Genomic DNA, 16,506 nt, shown 5'->3' with positions numbered 1-16,506 from the left:
ATCCCACTCTGTCCTGCCCAGGACATGAGCCATCGCTTTTTCCAGTAGATCCCATCCCACTGATCACTTAGAAAGCCATCTTGTTTCTCAGACTGGCTGTCAAGGTATTGCCGTGCTTGTGTTCAAGTAATCCTTGAGATGATGGATGTTCACTAAACTTATTGTGGTAAGCATGAAAGTCAAATCATCATGTTGAATATTTTAAACTTACACAGCGAAAGTGAAAGTCGCTCAGTTGTGTCCAATTCTTTGCGACCCCATGGACTATACAGTCCATGGAATTCTTCAGACCAGAATACTGGAGTGGGTAGTCTTTCCCTTCTCCAGGGGAACTTCCCAACCCAGGGATCAAACCCAGGTCTCCCGTTGCAGGTGGATTCTTTACCAACTGAGCCACAAGGGAAGCCCAAGCTTACACAGTGCTGTATGTCAATTATATTGCAATAAAACTGGAAGAATTGAAAGAAATAAGAGCTAAAGAAATAAATAATTTTCTTATTTTGGAGTAGATAAGAATTTGAAGATTATAAAGTGAAGTGAATTCGCTCAGTTGTGTCCGACTCTTTGTGACCCCATGGACTGTAGTCTACCAGGCTTCTCTGTCCATGGGATTTTCCAGGCAAGAGTACTGGAGTGGATTGCCATTTCCTTCTCCAGGGAAGATTATAAAGGCACATAAGAAATTCAATAAAAAAATTAATATGTATTGTGATTTTAACATAATGTCATTATTATAGCTAAAGTGAGTTTTCTGAATTTTGGTACTGCTGCTGCTAAGTCACTTCAGTTGTGTCCGACTCTGTGTGACCCCATAGACGGCAGCCCACCAGGCTCCCCCGTCCCTGGGATTCTGCAGGCAAGAACACTGGAGTGGGTTGCCATTTCCTTCTCCAATGCATGAAAGTGAAAAGGGAAAGTCAAGTCACTCAGTCATGTCCGACCCTCAGCAACCCCATAGACTGCAGCCTACCAGGCTCCTCCATCCGTGGGATTTTTCAGGCAAGAGTACTGGAGTGGGGTGCCATTGCCTTCTCCAATTTTGGTACATTACTCTATAAAAAATTTTAAATTGTGATTACATTTGGAAATGAGACTAGGGTTGAATAGGTTAAAGAGGACAGTATTTGCTATCTACTTTATTCCGTTTGTACTGTTAAAATTTTAGTTGACCATGTGTTGTTTTCCTAGTAACTGAAAAATCACTGTATTGTACAACTGTAACATATATAATATTGTACATCAACTATACCTCAATTTGAAAAAAAAGAATTTAGATCTCAGAGGGAAAAATAAATGAAAAATATTTTATATACAAAGATCTTCATCATATATTCGTTAAAATATACAAAATTTGGAAACAATCTTAATATCTTTCAGAGTTGAGGACTGTTATTTAGGAGCTAAAACCAAATTTCAGAGAAATATGAACAGATATGGGGAAAAAGTCACCATCTAAAGTTAACACACAAATGTTAATAATAGTATTTGAGTTACCACTGCACTGAATGCCCATTTTTCTACTTTTCTACATTTTTTAAATCACTTTTTCAACAGCAGAATACTTACTGTTTAAACTCAGGGAATAAAATTAAATTATCTTAAAAATAATGTGATTTAGTTATTATCATAAAGAGATAAGGAACCATAAAATAAAAAATGATACCAATAATTCACCAGTAGGATTTTTAAATAATCATTTTTTAATCTTTTAAGATTTAAGAGTCTAAGGCCTAAATACATAATCATATAGCTTTGTAAAGAAAGCAGGTAAGTTAAACTGTCAAAGAAATGTTGCCAGCCTTTTAACTCAAAAGTCTTTGGGGGAAAAGCCTATACAATAGCCATGATTTATTTTAGTCTTCGCACAGGATAGAAGAACCCAGTCTTCTAAATATAAAGAAACAGTTCCAGATATATTCTATGAATTTTCTACATAACCTTGGCAAGCAACTTTCCTGGAAGTAGCTTGTAAACATTTTTACATCCAGGAGTTATTTTGGCATTTGATTCCTTAATGTTTGGAGTTCACCATGAATTTCAATCGTCAAAGCAGGTATTAGCTTAAATTAATGTCGGCCTCTTTTCCTTCATGAACTCATTCCTACTGCCTTTTATAGTGCTTTATGCACACTTCTTGTTTTCTATATTATTAACTACATCTCAGTCTGTGATCTCATCTATTCGCTCTTCCTTTGTAGCACACACATCCCTCAAGGATCACTGTCATTTCACCCCAGAAACCATACCAGCTACAAAGTAATCTAATAAATAACAAAACATCAAAAGGTTCATACACCACAGATCTATAATTGACTAGAAGGTTTATGTGTGTGTGTGTATATATATATACACACACATACACGGAGGTATGTAAATATATGCATATACATGTATAACTAATGTAAAACAATTCAACTCTTTTTGCTTTTAAGGTATAATTAAACATAAACATAATTATTGAGATGTAAGAGTTGGATATGACTGAGCAACTAACATTTTTTCACTTTCAATCAGAACAATGGCCCTCCACCAAATTCTCACCTCGTCGAGCATGTTTTTCATCCTTGACACAGACTTCATTTAAGGAACCAACTGGATCACAGTGGCATGGCTGGCATGGTCTTGGATAATTTGGAGATACCTAACAAAAATATTAAATTGCTTTAAGTCAACTGTAATAAAAACACTAATACTTTTTGATCCAGTAAGCCTTAGAGGTCATTTTAATGATATATAGTAAAACATTATATTGATAAAATGATAATATAAGAAAATTCTTTATTTTCCCAATTTAATGATATGCAATAAGAAACTATATTGAGAAAATAATAACATAAGAAAATGTCTTTACTATATTTTCAAAATTGCTAGAATCCATTTCTTCTAAGTGGACATATAGAAGTAAAGAGAATAATATAATAAACTCCTATGTAACTGTTACCTAGATTCAATGATTACCAGGATTTTACCACATAACTTTCATCATGCTTTATTCTTTGCTAAAATTTTAAAGAAAATCCCAAATAGTTTTTTAATCTCTACATATTTTAGAATGTACCTCTTTCTTTTATAATCACAATTATCATCATAGAAACAAAATATCAATGTTTGCTTATATAGAAAATGTAAGAGAAATACACATTCCATGATAAAATCTTCCTTACTTTTTTGTTTTATTACAATGTAGTTCAAATTTGGTAATTTTCCCCCAAATTTTTAATGTTCAAAACCTTTTTCACATTGATCACAATATAACTAATTAAATTTGGTGCTTGAGAAAAGGTAATCTTAAATATCGATGTTAAAATTTTGATTTTCTCAGGAGTGAGCATAATCTGGGGTGAGGAATGTAGATTCTATAATTAGGAAGCCTTGAGCTCACATTCCATTGTGGACACTTACTGGCTATGCAGTCTTCTGCACCTTACTTTCTGGTAATATGAGATTAATAATAGCAATCATAGTGATGTTATTAAATTAAAATTAAGAGGAATAACAGAAACTATCTCATAAGATTTCTCACATATATAAAATAATACATGTAGCTTTTAACATTAGAATATTTTAATTAAATAAACCTAGACTGTGCCAATGTACCATACATAAAACATTTATTTTCTAGATGTAATAGGATAAGAATAAAAAAGCAACTAAATTTGTTTGCCTAGGAAATACTAAAATACTGCTGAATATACATATAATTATGTATATAAGCTATTTCCTATAAAATATTGCTTTTTTTTTTTTTGATGTGGACCATCTTTAAAGTCTTTTTAAAATTTGTTATAGTATTACTTCTGTTTCATGTTTTGGTTTTTTGGCCAGAAGCCATGTGGAATCCTAGTTCCCTGATCAGGGATTGAACTTGCAACCCCTGCAGGGCCAGGCGGCAAAGTCTTAACCACTGAACCACCAGGGAAGTCCCCAAATACAGTTTACATATATATATATATATATATATATATATATATATATATATATATATATGTCTAGATTTAATTTATAATGAAAACTTGATTGTTAATAAGTCAAAGTATCATAAGCAGAAAAATATTTACATGTCTGATAGAATTTAATCTTCTAAGTCCATAGATCTGTTTCAAAATCATTATTTAACACTCATTCATTTACTTTCTATTGTGAAGAAAGGATCATGCAAAGCCCAGATAGGTAAGGCCTGCTTTCTGAGTTAAAGAAGCTTACTGGAAAAGCAGACTTGAAAGATATTGATTAAATAGAATGTGCCGAGTGATAAAATAGACACAGAGAAGAGAGTTCTGGAGCAAAAGAGGAAGTAGTAAGAACATAATGAAGACAAGCAACGTTTCACAGAAAAAGTAACTTTTAGACTAGAGCTTGAGGTGAGTAGCAATTTGAGGGCAGAACTGGGAGAAGGACTTTCTAACCAAGAGAAAACCGCAACACCAAAAAAAAAAAAACCAAAACAAAAACAACAAAACACCTCTTTGGGGATATATAGCAATAAATTTCTTTAGGATAAATTCTTAGCTTTTATGAATATGATTTATGATTCCAATGATGAGCTTGAGTAAACCAAAACCTCTTAATTTATTATCCTTCCTTACAGTAATTGGGAAAATCTGCTTGAATCAGATTGCTGATCAGGAGAACTTCCAGCGAACCCTCCTACACTGTTGGTGGGAATGTAAATTGGTACAACCACTATGGAGAACAGTATGGAGGTTCCTTAAAAAACTAAAATTAGAGCTACCAGATGACCCTGAAATCCCACTCCTGGGCATACATCCAGAGAAAAACATGATCCGAAAGGATACATGCACCCCTTATTGCAGGATCACTAACAAGAGCCAAGACATGGAAGCAACCTAAATTTCCATCAACAGAGGAATGGATAAAGAAAATCTGGTACATATATACAATGGAATATTACTCAATTATTAAAAAGATTGAAATAATGCCATTTGCAGCAACATGGACCTAGAGAATGTCATACTGAATGAAGTAAGTCTGACAGAAGAATAAGAAACGTTGTATGACATCCCTTATATGTGGAATCTAAAAAGAAATGATACAAAGGAAACCTTCTAACATAAGATATTCTATAAATATATCTATTTTATGCTTTATTTTTAATTTTACTAAAATAATAAGATTACTAATTCTCAAAGTAAACATGGCCATAAGCATATATATATACATATATGTTTTAATTGTTAAATATATGTACTTAGTAGATATACCTAAAATTAGATTTTAGGGCAATAATTTTTAATAATGCAGATATATGTTTTTAAGATATAAAATTTACAGTGTACAAAAATTTTATTTCTATATCTTCATATCACCCAAATACTAAACACTTGAAATAGATGAATTTTTAGCACAAAATATAGCATACATATTTTTATGTGCTAAAGTATAAAATTCTAGATTCAGATTCACTTAATAAGTTGTATTAAAAACTTGATCAAGCTTCCAGTTTTAATAATGGCAGAGTGTCTTTAATAGGTCCAACACATCCTAAAATGACAATGATGAATTCTGGACAAATATAAAAAATCAAATATTTGAGGGCTTGGAAGAATAATCAAAAGCATGCATAAATTAGAAGGATTTGAGATTTGAAAGAAAAAACACACTAGATAAGATTCATGTTCTTATAAGGGTAACAACAAAATCTACATATCAATACCCCTCCATTCTTAACTGATTCCTTAATTGCACATTAATTCTGGGGACTCCAAGGGGTCCACCGGGAAGCAACAGCAGGAAAGCCGAATGACCTGAATAGACTTTTTAGTCTACATGATATAATCTAAATAGAAATTAGTTTATCAACCAAGAAAGGTTAGATACATACCTTTAGTTTTCTATTAATCTGCTCTAGAGAAGTATAAAAGCAAGCCTCCAGTTTCATAGTGATTAGTCAGTAAGCGGACTACAAACTGAAACAAAATCCAAAAATCTTCAGAAGATAACAGAATCGTTTGTCACTACAATGTATCAACCAAAATTTCCTGTGTTAATCATGAATTACTAGACATGAGGAGAAAAACTAAGGCATGGTCCTTATTCAAGAAAAAAAAACAGGTCAACAAAAACAGTGAGGTGCCCCAAGTATTAATAGACAAAGACTTGTATAGGTCTCTAGATATGCTGAAGAGCATAAAGGTTTATAATGAGTGAATACATGAATTTTTTTCAGCAGAGTGGAGGAAACTATAAAAAAAACATAAGTAGTCTATAAAGCTGAAAAATTAACTGGATATGCTTAGCAACAGATAACTGATGGCATGCAGAAAAGTAGTATAGCTGATTACAGATAAATAGAAATTATACAATCTGAAGCACAAAGAAAGAAAAAAAAATTATTACAGCCTCAGTAACCTATAGGCACAGTCCAGCAACCTAGACTGTATGTAGCTGGAGTCACAAAAGGATGAGAGCACAGTTCAAAAAAAAATATGTAAGGAGATAATGGCCTAAAATGTCCAAAATGCAGCAATCTCAATTTATAACTACAAGAAGTTTAGTAACCAAGAATATAAGCACAAAGATAGCCACATTTAGACAAACATGGTCTAACCAAGATTGGAAAACTTTTTCTGTAAAATTAGAGAGTAACATTGTAGGTTTTGTAAGTCACCTAAGGTCTGTTTCTTCTTCTACTCCCCTTCCTCACCTCCTCCTCTTCCTCCTAGCTTTTGATCCATCTTATTCTTGCTCTTCTTCTTAATTGGGGTTTTCTTTTTCTTCTCGCTCCATCTCCTTTCCCTTTCCCTTCATTTCCTCCTCCCCTCCTCCTCCTCCTCCCTCTCTTTTTAAAATAAGTATTTACAAATATAAAGAAAAAAATTTTTGTTTTTTGCAGGCCATACAAATATAGGCCATGGGTCAAATTTTATCTAGGGGCCATAATTTACCAATACATGGTTAGTTTGCTAAAAGATAAATATAAAGAGTATATCTTGAAATCAGTTAGAGAAGATAGACATCTTACATACAGAAGAACAAAAATACAAATGATGGCTGCCTTCTCATAAGAATAAATGAAATCCAAAAAAGACCATAATACATTGAGTACAGGGCTATAACAAGTTCCCTCCCAGTTCTGTCTACTTATTTAGCTGCACTGTGTTTCTTAGTGATTACATCTATAAAAATGAAAACAAAATATAAAGTTTCCATTTTAATAATAAGTAATATTCATACATGGGACTTTCCTGGTTGCTCAGATGGTAAAGAATCTGCCTGCAATGTGGGAGACCTGGCTTTGATCCCTGTGTCAGGAAGATCCCCTGGAGAAGAGAATGGCAACCTACTCCAGTATGCTTGCCTGGATAACTCCATGGACAGAGGAGCCTGGAGGGATATAGTCCATGGGCTCGCAAAGAGTTGGACACAACTGAGTGACTAACACTAACCACTGGATTACTTAATAAAGCCCAAATACTTAGAAGCTAAACAACAGACAACAAATCACAATGTGAATAAAAACTTATTTTAAATAAATTATAATGATGTGCATAAAGTATTTCTGAAGTCATGGGAACCAGCTAGTCGTGTAGACAGTGTGCTGTTAGCACAAGATGGAAAAACAAACCCATGGAATAGAACTGGGGCTCCAGATGTTAACCCAAATGATCAACTTATTTTCAAAAAATGGCTCAAAACAATTTGAAAGAGAAAAAAAGTGTTTTTCAAAAAATGGTGCTGGAACAACAGGTGAAGCATGTAGATCTCAATCATTACTTCACACAAAGATTTACTTGAGATGGGCTACAGCCCTAAAACAAAATTATGACTTTTCTAGAATTAAAAAGAAAAATTTTGAAGAAACACTTCACAAGAGAGGATACAGAATAGCCAGCAGGCACTTAGAAATTTAGTCCAAAAAAAACTGCTGTAAATTCATAAAAGATGTGCTGTAGCACTCAGCATTGACAGGACTGACTTAGTGGCTGCCTAGTACTGACTTGCCAGACCCACTACACCCACATCCACTAGGAGGACTACTTCAAAAAGATAGTCCAGACCAAATGTTAGAGATGGAAGAAGTAGAACTCACACATATTTCTGGTGAACATGTAAAATAGTATCATTAACTTGATGAAACATTGGCAGTATCTTATAAAGTCAAACATACATCTATTCTATGAAACAACTATTATACTCCTAGACATTTATGCAAGGTTAATAACACATGACCACAAAAAGACTCTTATAAAATTGATTTGCAGGAACTAACCAAAAACTGGAAATGACCCAAATATATAGGAGAATGGATTTAAAATTAAGATACATTCATGCAGAGGGCTACTCCTTAGCATTTTTTAAAAAAGAAATACAATTGGTGTGTACAACATGGGTAAATTTAAACCTGTTACATTGAGTGAAAGGAAGACCAAAAATTTTGTGAACTTACGATTTCATTTTTAGAAAATTCACTAAGAGGCAAAACTAATTTATGCTACAAAAATCAGAACAAAGTTTGCCTGGGGGTAAGGATTGACTGGAATGAGTCACCATGGGACTTTCTGGAGAGATGGAAATATTTTATATCACATCCTCAATGATTTATATCAGCTTCTATTATGAAATATTTCTAGTCACCTTTGAGATTTGAAGTCCAACCATTTAAAGAAGCAATCACAATTATTTTTCCCTGTAATACATCTCAGTCTGAAAAATCCAAAATAATACTTCATGAAAGAAAAAGCATACGTTACCCCTTTGGGTCTGAAGAAACCATCAATGCATGTCTCACAGTTTATACCAGCAGTGTTTCGAGTACAGTTAATACACACACCCCCTCCAATGTACTTTCCATGTATATTTAAACTCCTATTTCTTCTGGCAACATTTTCATCATAATAGCATTCTTCAGCTTTCCCATGACAATTGCAGGCTGCATTAGGGAAAAATAAATTCATAAACTTTCAGATATATATAAAAATAATTTTTGTTACATAAGAGATTTCTATACCATATGGTAAATTATATTACATTATATGTATATACATACAAAGCCAATATGCCTAGAAAGTACATGAATCTATTAGATAAATTAATAAATATATATTAATGGAACTTAAAACATATAAATTAAACAATGAAATTGCCAATATTTGACTGATTTTTATCTTACAAAACTGATATTTCATATAATTCAACCTATAGCTTCCTATTACAACAAACAGATTATTATTGAAGTATGACACTGAATAATTAACATTTGCATAATCTGTGATGAATAATTACTATATGTGAATCTCTGTATTAGATCCTATGGGTAAAGAAGGATGTTTAGTGTATATACATTTGATCTTTGAATATCACAGGGATTAAGGGTGTCAACCCTTTGCACAATTTAAAACTGGAGTATAACTTTGCAGTCAGCCCTTCCCGTTCTTGGTTTCTCATCCCCCAGTTCGACCAACTGAAGATTGTGTAGCACTGCAGCTCTGTTGTCTGCATTTAGGGAAAAAAAACCACCTATAACTTGTAAAGCAGGCTTAGATATAATACAGTCAGTAAAGAATCTACCTGCAATGCAGGAGACCTGGGTTCAATCCCTATGTCAGGCAAATCCCCTGTAGAAGGAAACAGCAACCCTCTCCAGTATTCTTGCCTGGAAAATCCAAGGGACAGAGAGGCCTGGCAGGCTACAGTCCACAGGGTTGCAAGAGTCGGACATGACTTACCAACTAAACCATAACTTGTAAAAAGTCACGAGATCAGAATTGTAAGCCAGACTCTGAAGTTAGGCTCCAGAGTCTTAGGGTCAATCTCTATCACAATCCCTTCAAGTTATCTAATAAGAGAGAAAAGATGTGCAATTAGTGCAAAGTAATCGGAGAAGGCAATGGCAACCCACTCCAGTACTCTTGCTTGGAGAATCCCAAGGGCGGAGGAGCCTGGTAGGCTGCAGTCCATGGGGTCGCACAGAGTCGGACACGACTGAGCGACTTCACTTTCACTTTTCACTTCCATGCATTGGAGAAGGCAATGGCAACCCACTCCAGTGTTCTTGCCTGGAGAATCCCAGGGACGGGGGAGCCTGTTGGGCTGCTGTCTATGGGGTCGCACAGAGTCGGACACGACTGAAGCGACTTAGCAGCAGCAGCAGCAGCAATCAGGACAAGAGGAGAGCTTTGTTCAGTGATGAGATTATGCTATTTTGTGCCAGTCTTGGATTTGGGTATCCTCTTTTCATTCATGTCCAACTCTTTGTGACCCTATGGACCATAGCCCGAGAGGCTCCTCTGTCCATGGGATTCTTCAGGCAAGAATACTGGAGTGGGTGGCCGTGTCCTCCTCCAGGGGATCTTCCCAACCCAGAGAGTGAACCTGGGTCTCTTAATGTCCCCTTCATTGGCAGATGGATTTTTTACCACTAGTGTCACCTGGAAAGCCCATAAATATCAGTAGCAGGTCACAAAAGAGTCGGACTCCACTTAGTGATTAAACAACTAAGGACAAGGCTTATAAGATGTCCTATAGAGAAATCAAGTACATCTACAGATTAAATTCCTGCAAGTACAATTTCTAGTCAGGGGCTAGAATTTTAATTTTAATTAACTTGAAAATTTTCTCTCTAAAAATTCTATATCGGATTACTTTCCCTCCAACAGACATATTAAAACTGATCCCCTACAGCCTCACCTACACTGTGTATTATCAACATTTTTAATTCAGCTCCTAGACATAGTATACATTTAAACATATGTTGAGTGAATGAAAGAACACCTTGGTAAGTTTTTAAAAAGTACTTTTATTGTTTTAATGGATACTTCTTTAATCATAAATAAGTGTGACAATTTTTTATATGGTTATGTCATAGTTTTTTCCTGAGAAATGCCTGTTTCAATCTTTGCTCATTTTTAACAGTTTTTAAAAAAAAATTTCTTATTGCTATGACTCTTAATACAGTAAAGATATATTCCCCCTTGTCCAGTTTGTTGCAAATAGCTTCTTCAGTTTGTTGGCTTTGATTTAGGATATAGCACTGTTGCTGTATTAATGGAGAGTTTTCAAACTTTATTCTAGGGAAGTATATAATCACAAATATAAATCACTAGGCATGATATGCAGTTTTATATCTTTAGGACAATGTACAAGAATTCTTAAAAATCTACTGTAAAAATATATTGCAAGTAACCGTCAAGATTTCTGCTACCAGTATAACTAGAGAGAAACACAGAGGAATACAAATTTATTCTCACATTATTTAGAACTTGTATTGCTGACTGTACTTATAACCATGAGCTAAGGCAGGTAAAGACTGATGTTTGAGAAGCATACACTCCACATATGAGGGCCCTCTGCCTACAGCTCTGGCTGCTGTTTAAAGGTCCTGGACCTGCACATCTTCCATCTAAAGCCTCAGAGGACACAGAGAGTACCTACTCACAAACAACCATTTTACACTCCGCCATCAGCAGTTTGTTATTTCACTGAATGTTCATGACACATGATAGAAACTGTCTGTTAGTACAGGCTTAGCAATGGAATACATACCCTTTGCACTTTATAGATACATCCTGCCTCAAATAAGCTAGACTGATAAAATCCAAATTAAATTCAAGTGAATTAGAAGGAAATTATTCATTTTATCTTTCTTTGTAGGAGAGATGGGAGGTTGGGCTTCCCTGGTGGATCAGTGGTAAAGAATTTGCCTCCCAATGCAGAAGACACGGGTTCAATCCTTGGATTGGGAAGATCCCCTAGAGAAGGAAATGGCAACCAACTCCAGTATTCTCGCCTGGAAAATCCCATGGTTAGAAGAACCTAGCGGGCTACAGACCATGGGGTCACACAGAGTTATACACAACTTAATACAATCATTGTAGGTTGTGACTAAACAACAATTCATTTTATAGAGGGATTTGTCATGTTGCAAAAAGATGTTTCTAAATCTTCAGAGGTGACTGGAACACCATTCAGCTTGGAAGCTAAAATTTTCATATAAACTCTTATGAATATATATATATATCACCGAAAGCACTATGTATACAAGGTTTTATGGTTAAAAACCCTATCTTTATTTTATAGATTTTTTTTTCAGTTTGTAAATCCAACCTCCCATCTCTCCCACAAAGAAAGATAAAATTGTTTTATAATAACAGTATTTTTAAAAATGTATAGAGCGGCAAGTAGAAATTTCCTTCTGTGTTGCTCTGTCTATCCCTACGGCTAATAATCCTAATAATTGATCCATCCTTTCCATTTCTTTGTTTAAACAGATATATATTAGTGGAGAGTGGTAAAGGGTTTTGCAGATCCACTTAACATTGCATTATGATAACTGTGTGATAGAAAGTCAGAGACAACGGGAGGAATCCCTACCCGCAAATGATACTCCCACCTGTAACTGCTGATATTCCTCAAGCAGAAGAGAAATTTATTAAATTTAAGGAAATCTGAGAAGAGATATTCATGGTGTCATTCAACTCAAACTCAGCCTTAGGAATGAAAGTCTGCTCTCAATTGGCAGAAGTTGTGGAGATCCTGAGGGATCATCAGGAATGGAGTTGGGAGTAGAGGGAAAAAAACGAAAGGTCAGGCATCTGATGCTGTTAAGGTTTACCCCTTTACACAACTGCGTAGTGGGGCCCCATTCCTCCAGATACTTCTCAGAACAATGACTGATTTCTAACCCAAAATATCTTCACAAGCACACAGACACAAATCAAAAAGCAAAAGAGGTAAGGGCAGAAAACGAAGAGACTCAAGACATCGTAGTATATGCAGAATCTTAGGCTTAAAAGATAACGTATAGTTAGGAAATAATTTATGATTAAATTCTTTTATAATTCAATAATTTTAAGGACCTATCATGTCTGATACATGATACACAACAAATACATTTTATTCAATTCATATATAAAGTTGGCATTAGTTTAAAATGTCTGCCAAGCCTGTTTTGGAGGCCATAGACACCTCTTGGACTGAAAAAATGTGATTGGGACTGATTTGCTAAAATATTAATATTTGAATTCAATTGAATCGGGCTTTCTGACTACTTGGGATTTATAGTTCCGCAGAAGTTTTTGTTTTTAGGTCTCATCTTGGCCTGAATAGATCTCCAGAAACACAGGTTTCTTTAGAATCCCTGTCACCATTACGGGACAGATGGCAATACTAGGCTACATATGACAATATCAGTCATCTGTTATGTTTCTTGGGTATTTCCCTTCAGGAAAAACTGGACATATGGGTTGTTTTCAAAAATGACAACATTCAATATTAAAGTATAAAAGAGTGCTTGTTGGCACATGTTTACATAGCCCGTTGTTTTTATGATTTCTCACTACTGGCTCTTTTTTGGTTGTCACTGTCTAATAATTACTATAGCACCAGTTCAGTTCAGTTCAGTTCAGTCATTCAGTCATGTCTAACTCTTTACGACCCCATGAATCACAGCACGTCAGGCCTCCCTGTCCATCACCAACTTCCGGAGTTTATTCAAACTCATGTCAATCGAGTCGGTGATACCATCCAGCCATCTTATCCTCTGCTGCCCCCTTCTCCTCCTGCCCCCAATCCTCCTAGCATCAGGGTCTTTTCAAATGAGTCAACTCTTCGCATGAGGTGGCCAAAGTACTGGAGTTTCAGCTTTAGCATCATTCCTTCCAAAGAACACACAGGACTGATCTCCTTCAGAATGGACTGGTTGGATCTCCTTGCAGTCCAAGGGACTCTCAAGAGTCTTCTCCAACACCACAGTTTAAAAGCATCAATTCTTCAGCACTAGGTTTTCTTCACAGTCCAACTCTCACATCCATACACGACTGCTGGAAAAACCATAGCCTTGACTAGACGAACCTTTTGGCAAAGTAATGTCTCTGCTTTTGAATATGCTATCTAGGTTGGTCATAACTTTCCTTCCAAGGAGTAAGCGTCTTTTAATTTCATGGCTGCAGTCACCATCGGTAGTGATTCTGGAGCCCAAAAAAATAAAGTCTGACACTGTTTCCCCATCTATTTCCCATGAAATGATGGGACCTGATCCCATGATCTTTGTTTTCTGAATGCTGGGCTTTAAGCCAACTTTTTCACTCTCCTCTTTCACTTTCAACAAGAGGCTTTCTGGTTCCTCTTCACTCTCTGCCATAAGGGTGGTGTCATCTGTATATCTGAGGTTATTGATATTTCCCCTGGCAATCTTGAGTCCAGCTTGTGCTTCTTCTAGCCCAGCATTTCTCATGATGTACTCTGCATAGAAGTTAAATAAGCAGGGTGACAGTATACAGCCTTGACGTACTCCTTTTCCTATTTGGAACCAGTCTGTTGTTCTATGTGCAGTTCTAACTGTTGCTTCCTGACCTGCATACAAATTTCTCAAGAGGCAGATCAGGTGGTCTGGTATTCCCATGTCTTGAAGGATTTTCCACAGTTTATTGTGATCCACACAGTCAAAGGCTTTGGCATAGTCAATCAAGCAGAAATAGATGTTTTTCTGGAACTCTTGCTTTTTCGATGATCCAGTAGATGTTGGCAATTTGGTCTCTGGCTCCTCTGCCTTTTCTAAAACCAGCTTGAACATCTGGAAGTTCACGGTTCACGTACTGCTGAAGCCTGGCTTGGAGAATTTTGAGCATTACTTTACTAGTGTGTGAGATGAGTGCAATTGTGCGGTAGTTTGAGCATTCTTTGGCATTGCCTTTCTTTGGGATTGGAATGAAAACTGACCTTTTCCTGTCCTATGGCCACTGCTGAGTTTTCCAAATTTGCTGGCATATTGAGTGCAGCACTTTCACAGCATCATCTTTTAGGATTTGAAATAGCTCAAATGGGATTCCATCACCTCCACTAGCTTTGTTCATAGTGATGCTTTCTAAGGCCCACTTGACTTCACATTCCAGGATGTCTGGCTCTAGGTCAGTGATCACACCATCGTGATTATCTGGGTCATGAAGATCTTTTTTGTACAGTTCTTCTGTGTATTCTTGCCACCTCTTCTTAATATCTTCTGCTTCTGTTAGGTCTATACCACTTCTGTCCTTTATCAAGCCATCTTTGCATGAAATATTCCCTTGGTATCTCTAATTTTCTTGAAGAGATCTCTAGTCTTTCCCATTCTGTTGTTTTCCTCTATTTCTTTGCATTGATTGCTGAGGAAGGATTTCTTATTTCTCATTGCTCTTCTTTGGAACTCTGCATTCAGAATCTTATATCTTTCCTTTTCTCCTTTGCTTTTCACTTCTCTTCTTTTCACAGCTATTTGTAAGGCCTCCCCAGATAGCCATTTGCTTTTTTGCATTTCTTTTTCTTGGGGATGGTCTTGATCCCTGTCTCCCGTATAATGTCAAGAACCTCTGTCCATAGTTCATCAGGCACTCTGTGATTGTCACTGATACCATTTCTAATATTAGCATTTTATATTATTATTAATGTGAAATGACACATTGAAAGTATTAATGGATTACTAAAATAGATATTCTTTCTCCACTCATTTGATTTCTTGCCCTCTCCCAGTTACCTTCTCTCCTATTCTTCACAACTACTGTCCCCAAACCCTACCCTTTACTAAGTATAACTAATGAATCAGGGGCCTTCTTCTTCCCAGATAATAAAATGAATCTAAGCTTTAGGGTATGATCTCTCTCCTCTGGTTTTCTCCATTTATTAGATGACAGGTATTCAAAAGCTATTTACTAGGGGAGGAACCATATAAAAGGAGAATAGGCAGAGAATCTGCAGCTATACTGGTTTGATAAGCATTTTATAAACATACCTGTTTAGAAGGGTAATCTCTATATCCAGTAGGTTTTACTGTATGTTTATTTACATTTCTCTCTCCCTCTCTATGTGTGTGTGTGTGTGTGTACTATTACTAAAATAGTAATAGTTTATTACTATTAGTTTAAAATGTCTTCCAAGCCTGTGTTGGAGGCCATATACACCTCTTGAACTGAAAAAAAAATGTGATTGGGTGCTTCACTAAATGTGATTTGCTAAAATGGTAATATTTGAATTCAGTTAAATTGGGCTTTCTGGCTAGTTGTTTGGATTTATAGTTCAGCAGAAGTTCATATAGGGACTTACCTGGTGGCTTAGACAGTAAAGAATCTGCCTGCAATTCAGGAGACCTGGGTTCAATCCCTGGGTTAGAAAGATCACCAGGAAAGGAAAATGGTAACCCACTCCAGTATTCTTACCTGGGAAATCCCATGGACAGAGGAGTCTGGTGGGCTACAGTTCCTGGGGCCACAAAAGAGTTGGACATGACTGAGTGACTAACACTTTCAGAAGTTCATATATGTTATGCTATAAACTTTAGATTCACACCTGATAACAGTAAGTGTATATTATGCTTTTATCTACATCTCATAATTCTCTCAGAGAAGGCAATGGCAGCCCACTCCAGTACTCTTGCCTGGCAAATCCCATGGACTGAGGAGCCTGGTAGGCTGCATTCTCACATAGTGGTAAATTCATAAGTATTTTGTAAATATTTGTCAAAAAAATAAAATCTTGAAAACTTTAAAACAGGAGAGTAAAAGAGCTTACAGCTACTGT

The 16,506-nt window shown here is 35.8% G+C and overlaps 1 protein-coding gene across 6 annotated transcripts in view; it reads right to left on the bottom strand.

Moving 5' to 3' along the window:
• LAMA2 (laminin subunit alpha 2) overlaps positions 1–16,506 on the bottom strand; it is a 693,105-nt gene that overhangs the window by 413,038 nt on the left and 263,561 nt on the right. For all 6 annotated transcript variants that reach the window (XM_027551500.1, XM_027551497.1, XM_027551499.1 and 3 more), the window contains exons 8-9: positions 8,712–8,890; positions 2,542–2,641 (exon numbers count right to left, since the gene is read on the bottom strand). In XM_027551500.1, the coding sequence (XP_027407301.1) occupies positions 2,542–2,641; positions 8,712–8,890 (279 nt within the window). The remainder of the gene's footprint in view (positions 1–2,541; positions 2,642–8,711; positions 8,891–16,506) is intronic.

The sequence above is a fragment of the Bos indicus x Bos taurus genome, chromosome 9 (assembly GCF_003369695.1).
Source record: "Bos indicus x Bos taurus breed Angus x Brahman F1 hybrid chromosome 9, Bos_hybrid_MaternalHap_v2.0, whole genome shotgun sequence".
In the NCBI taxonomy this organism is placed as follows: Eukaryota; Metazoa; Chordata; class Mammalia; order Artiodactyla; family Bovidae; genus Bos; species Bos indicus x Bos taurus.
This window is presented reverse-complemented; position numbering and strand designations above follow the sequence as displayed.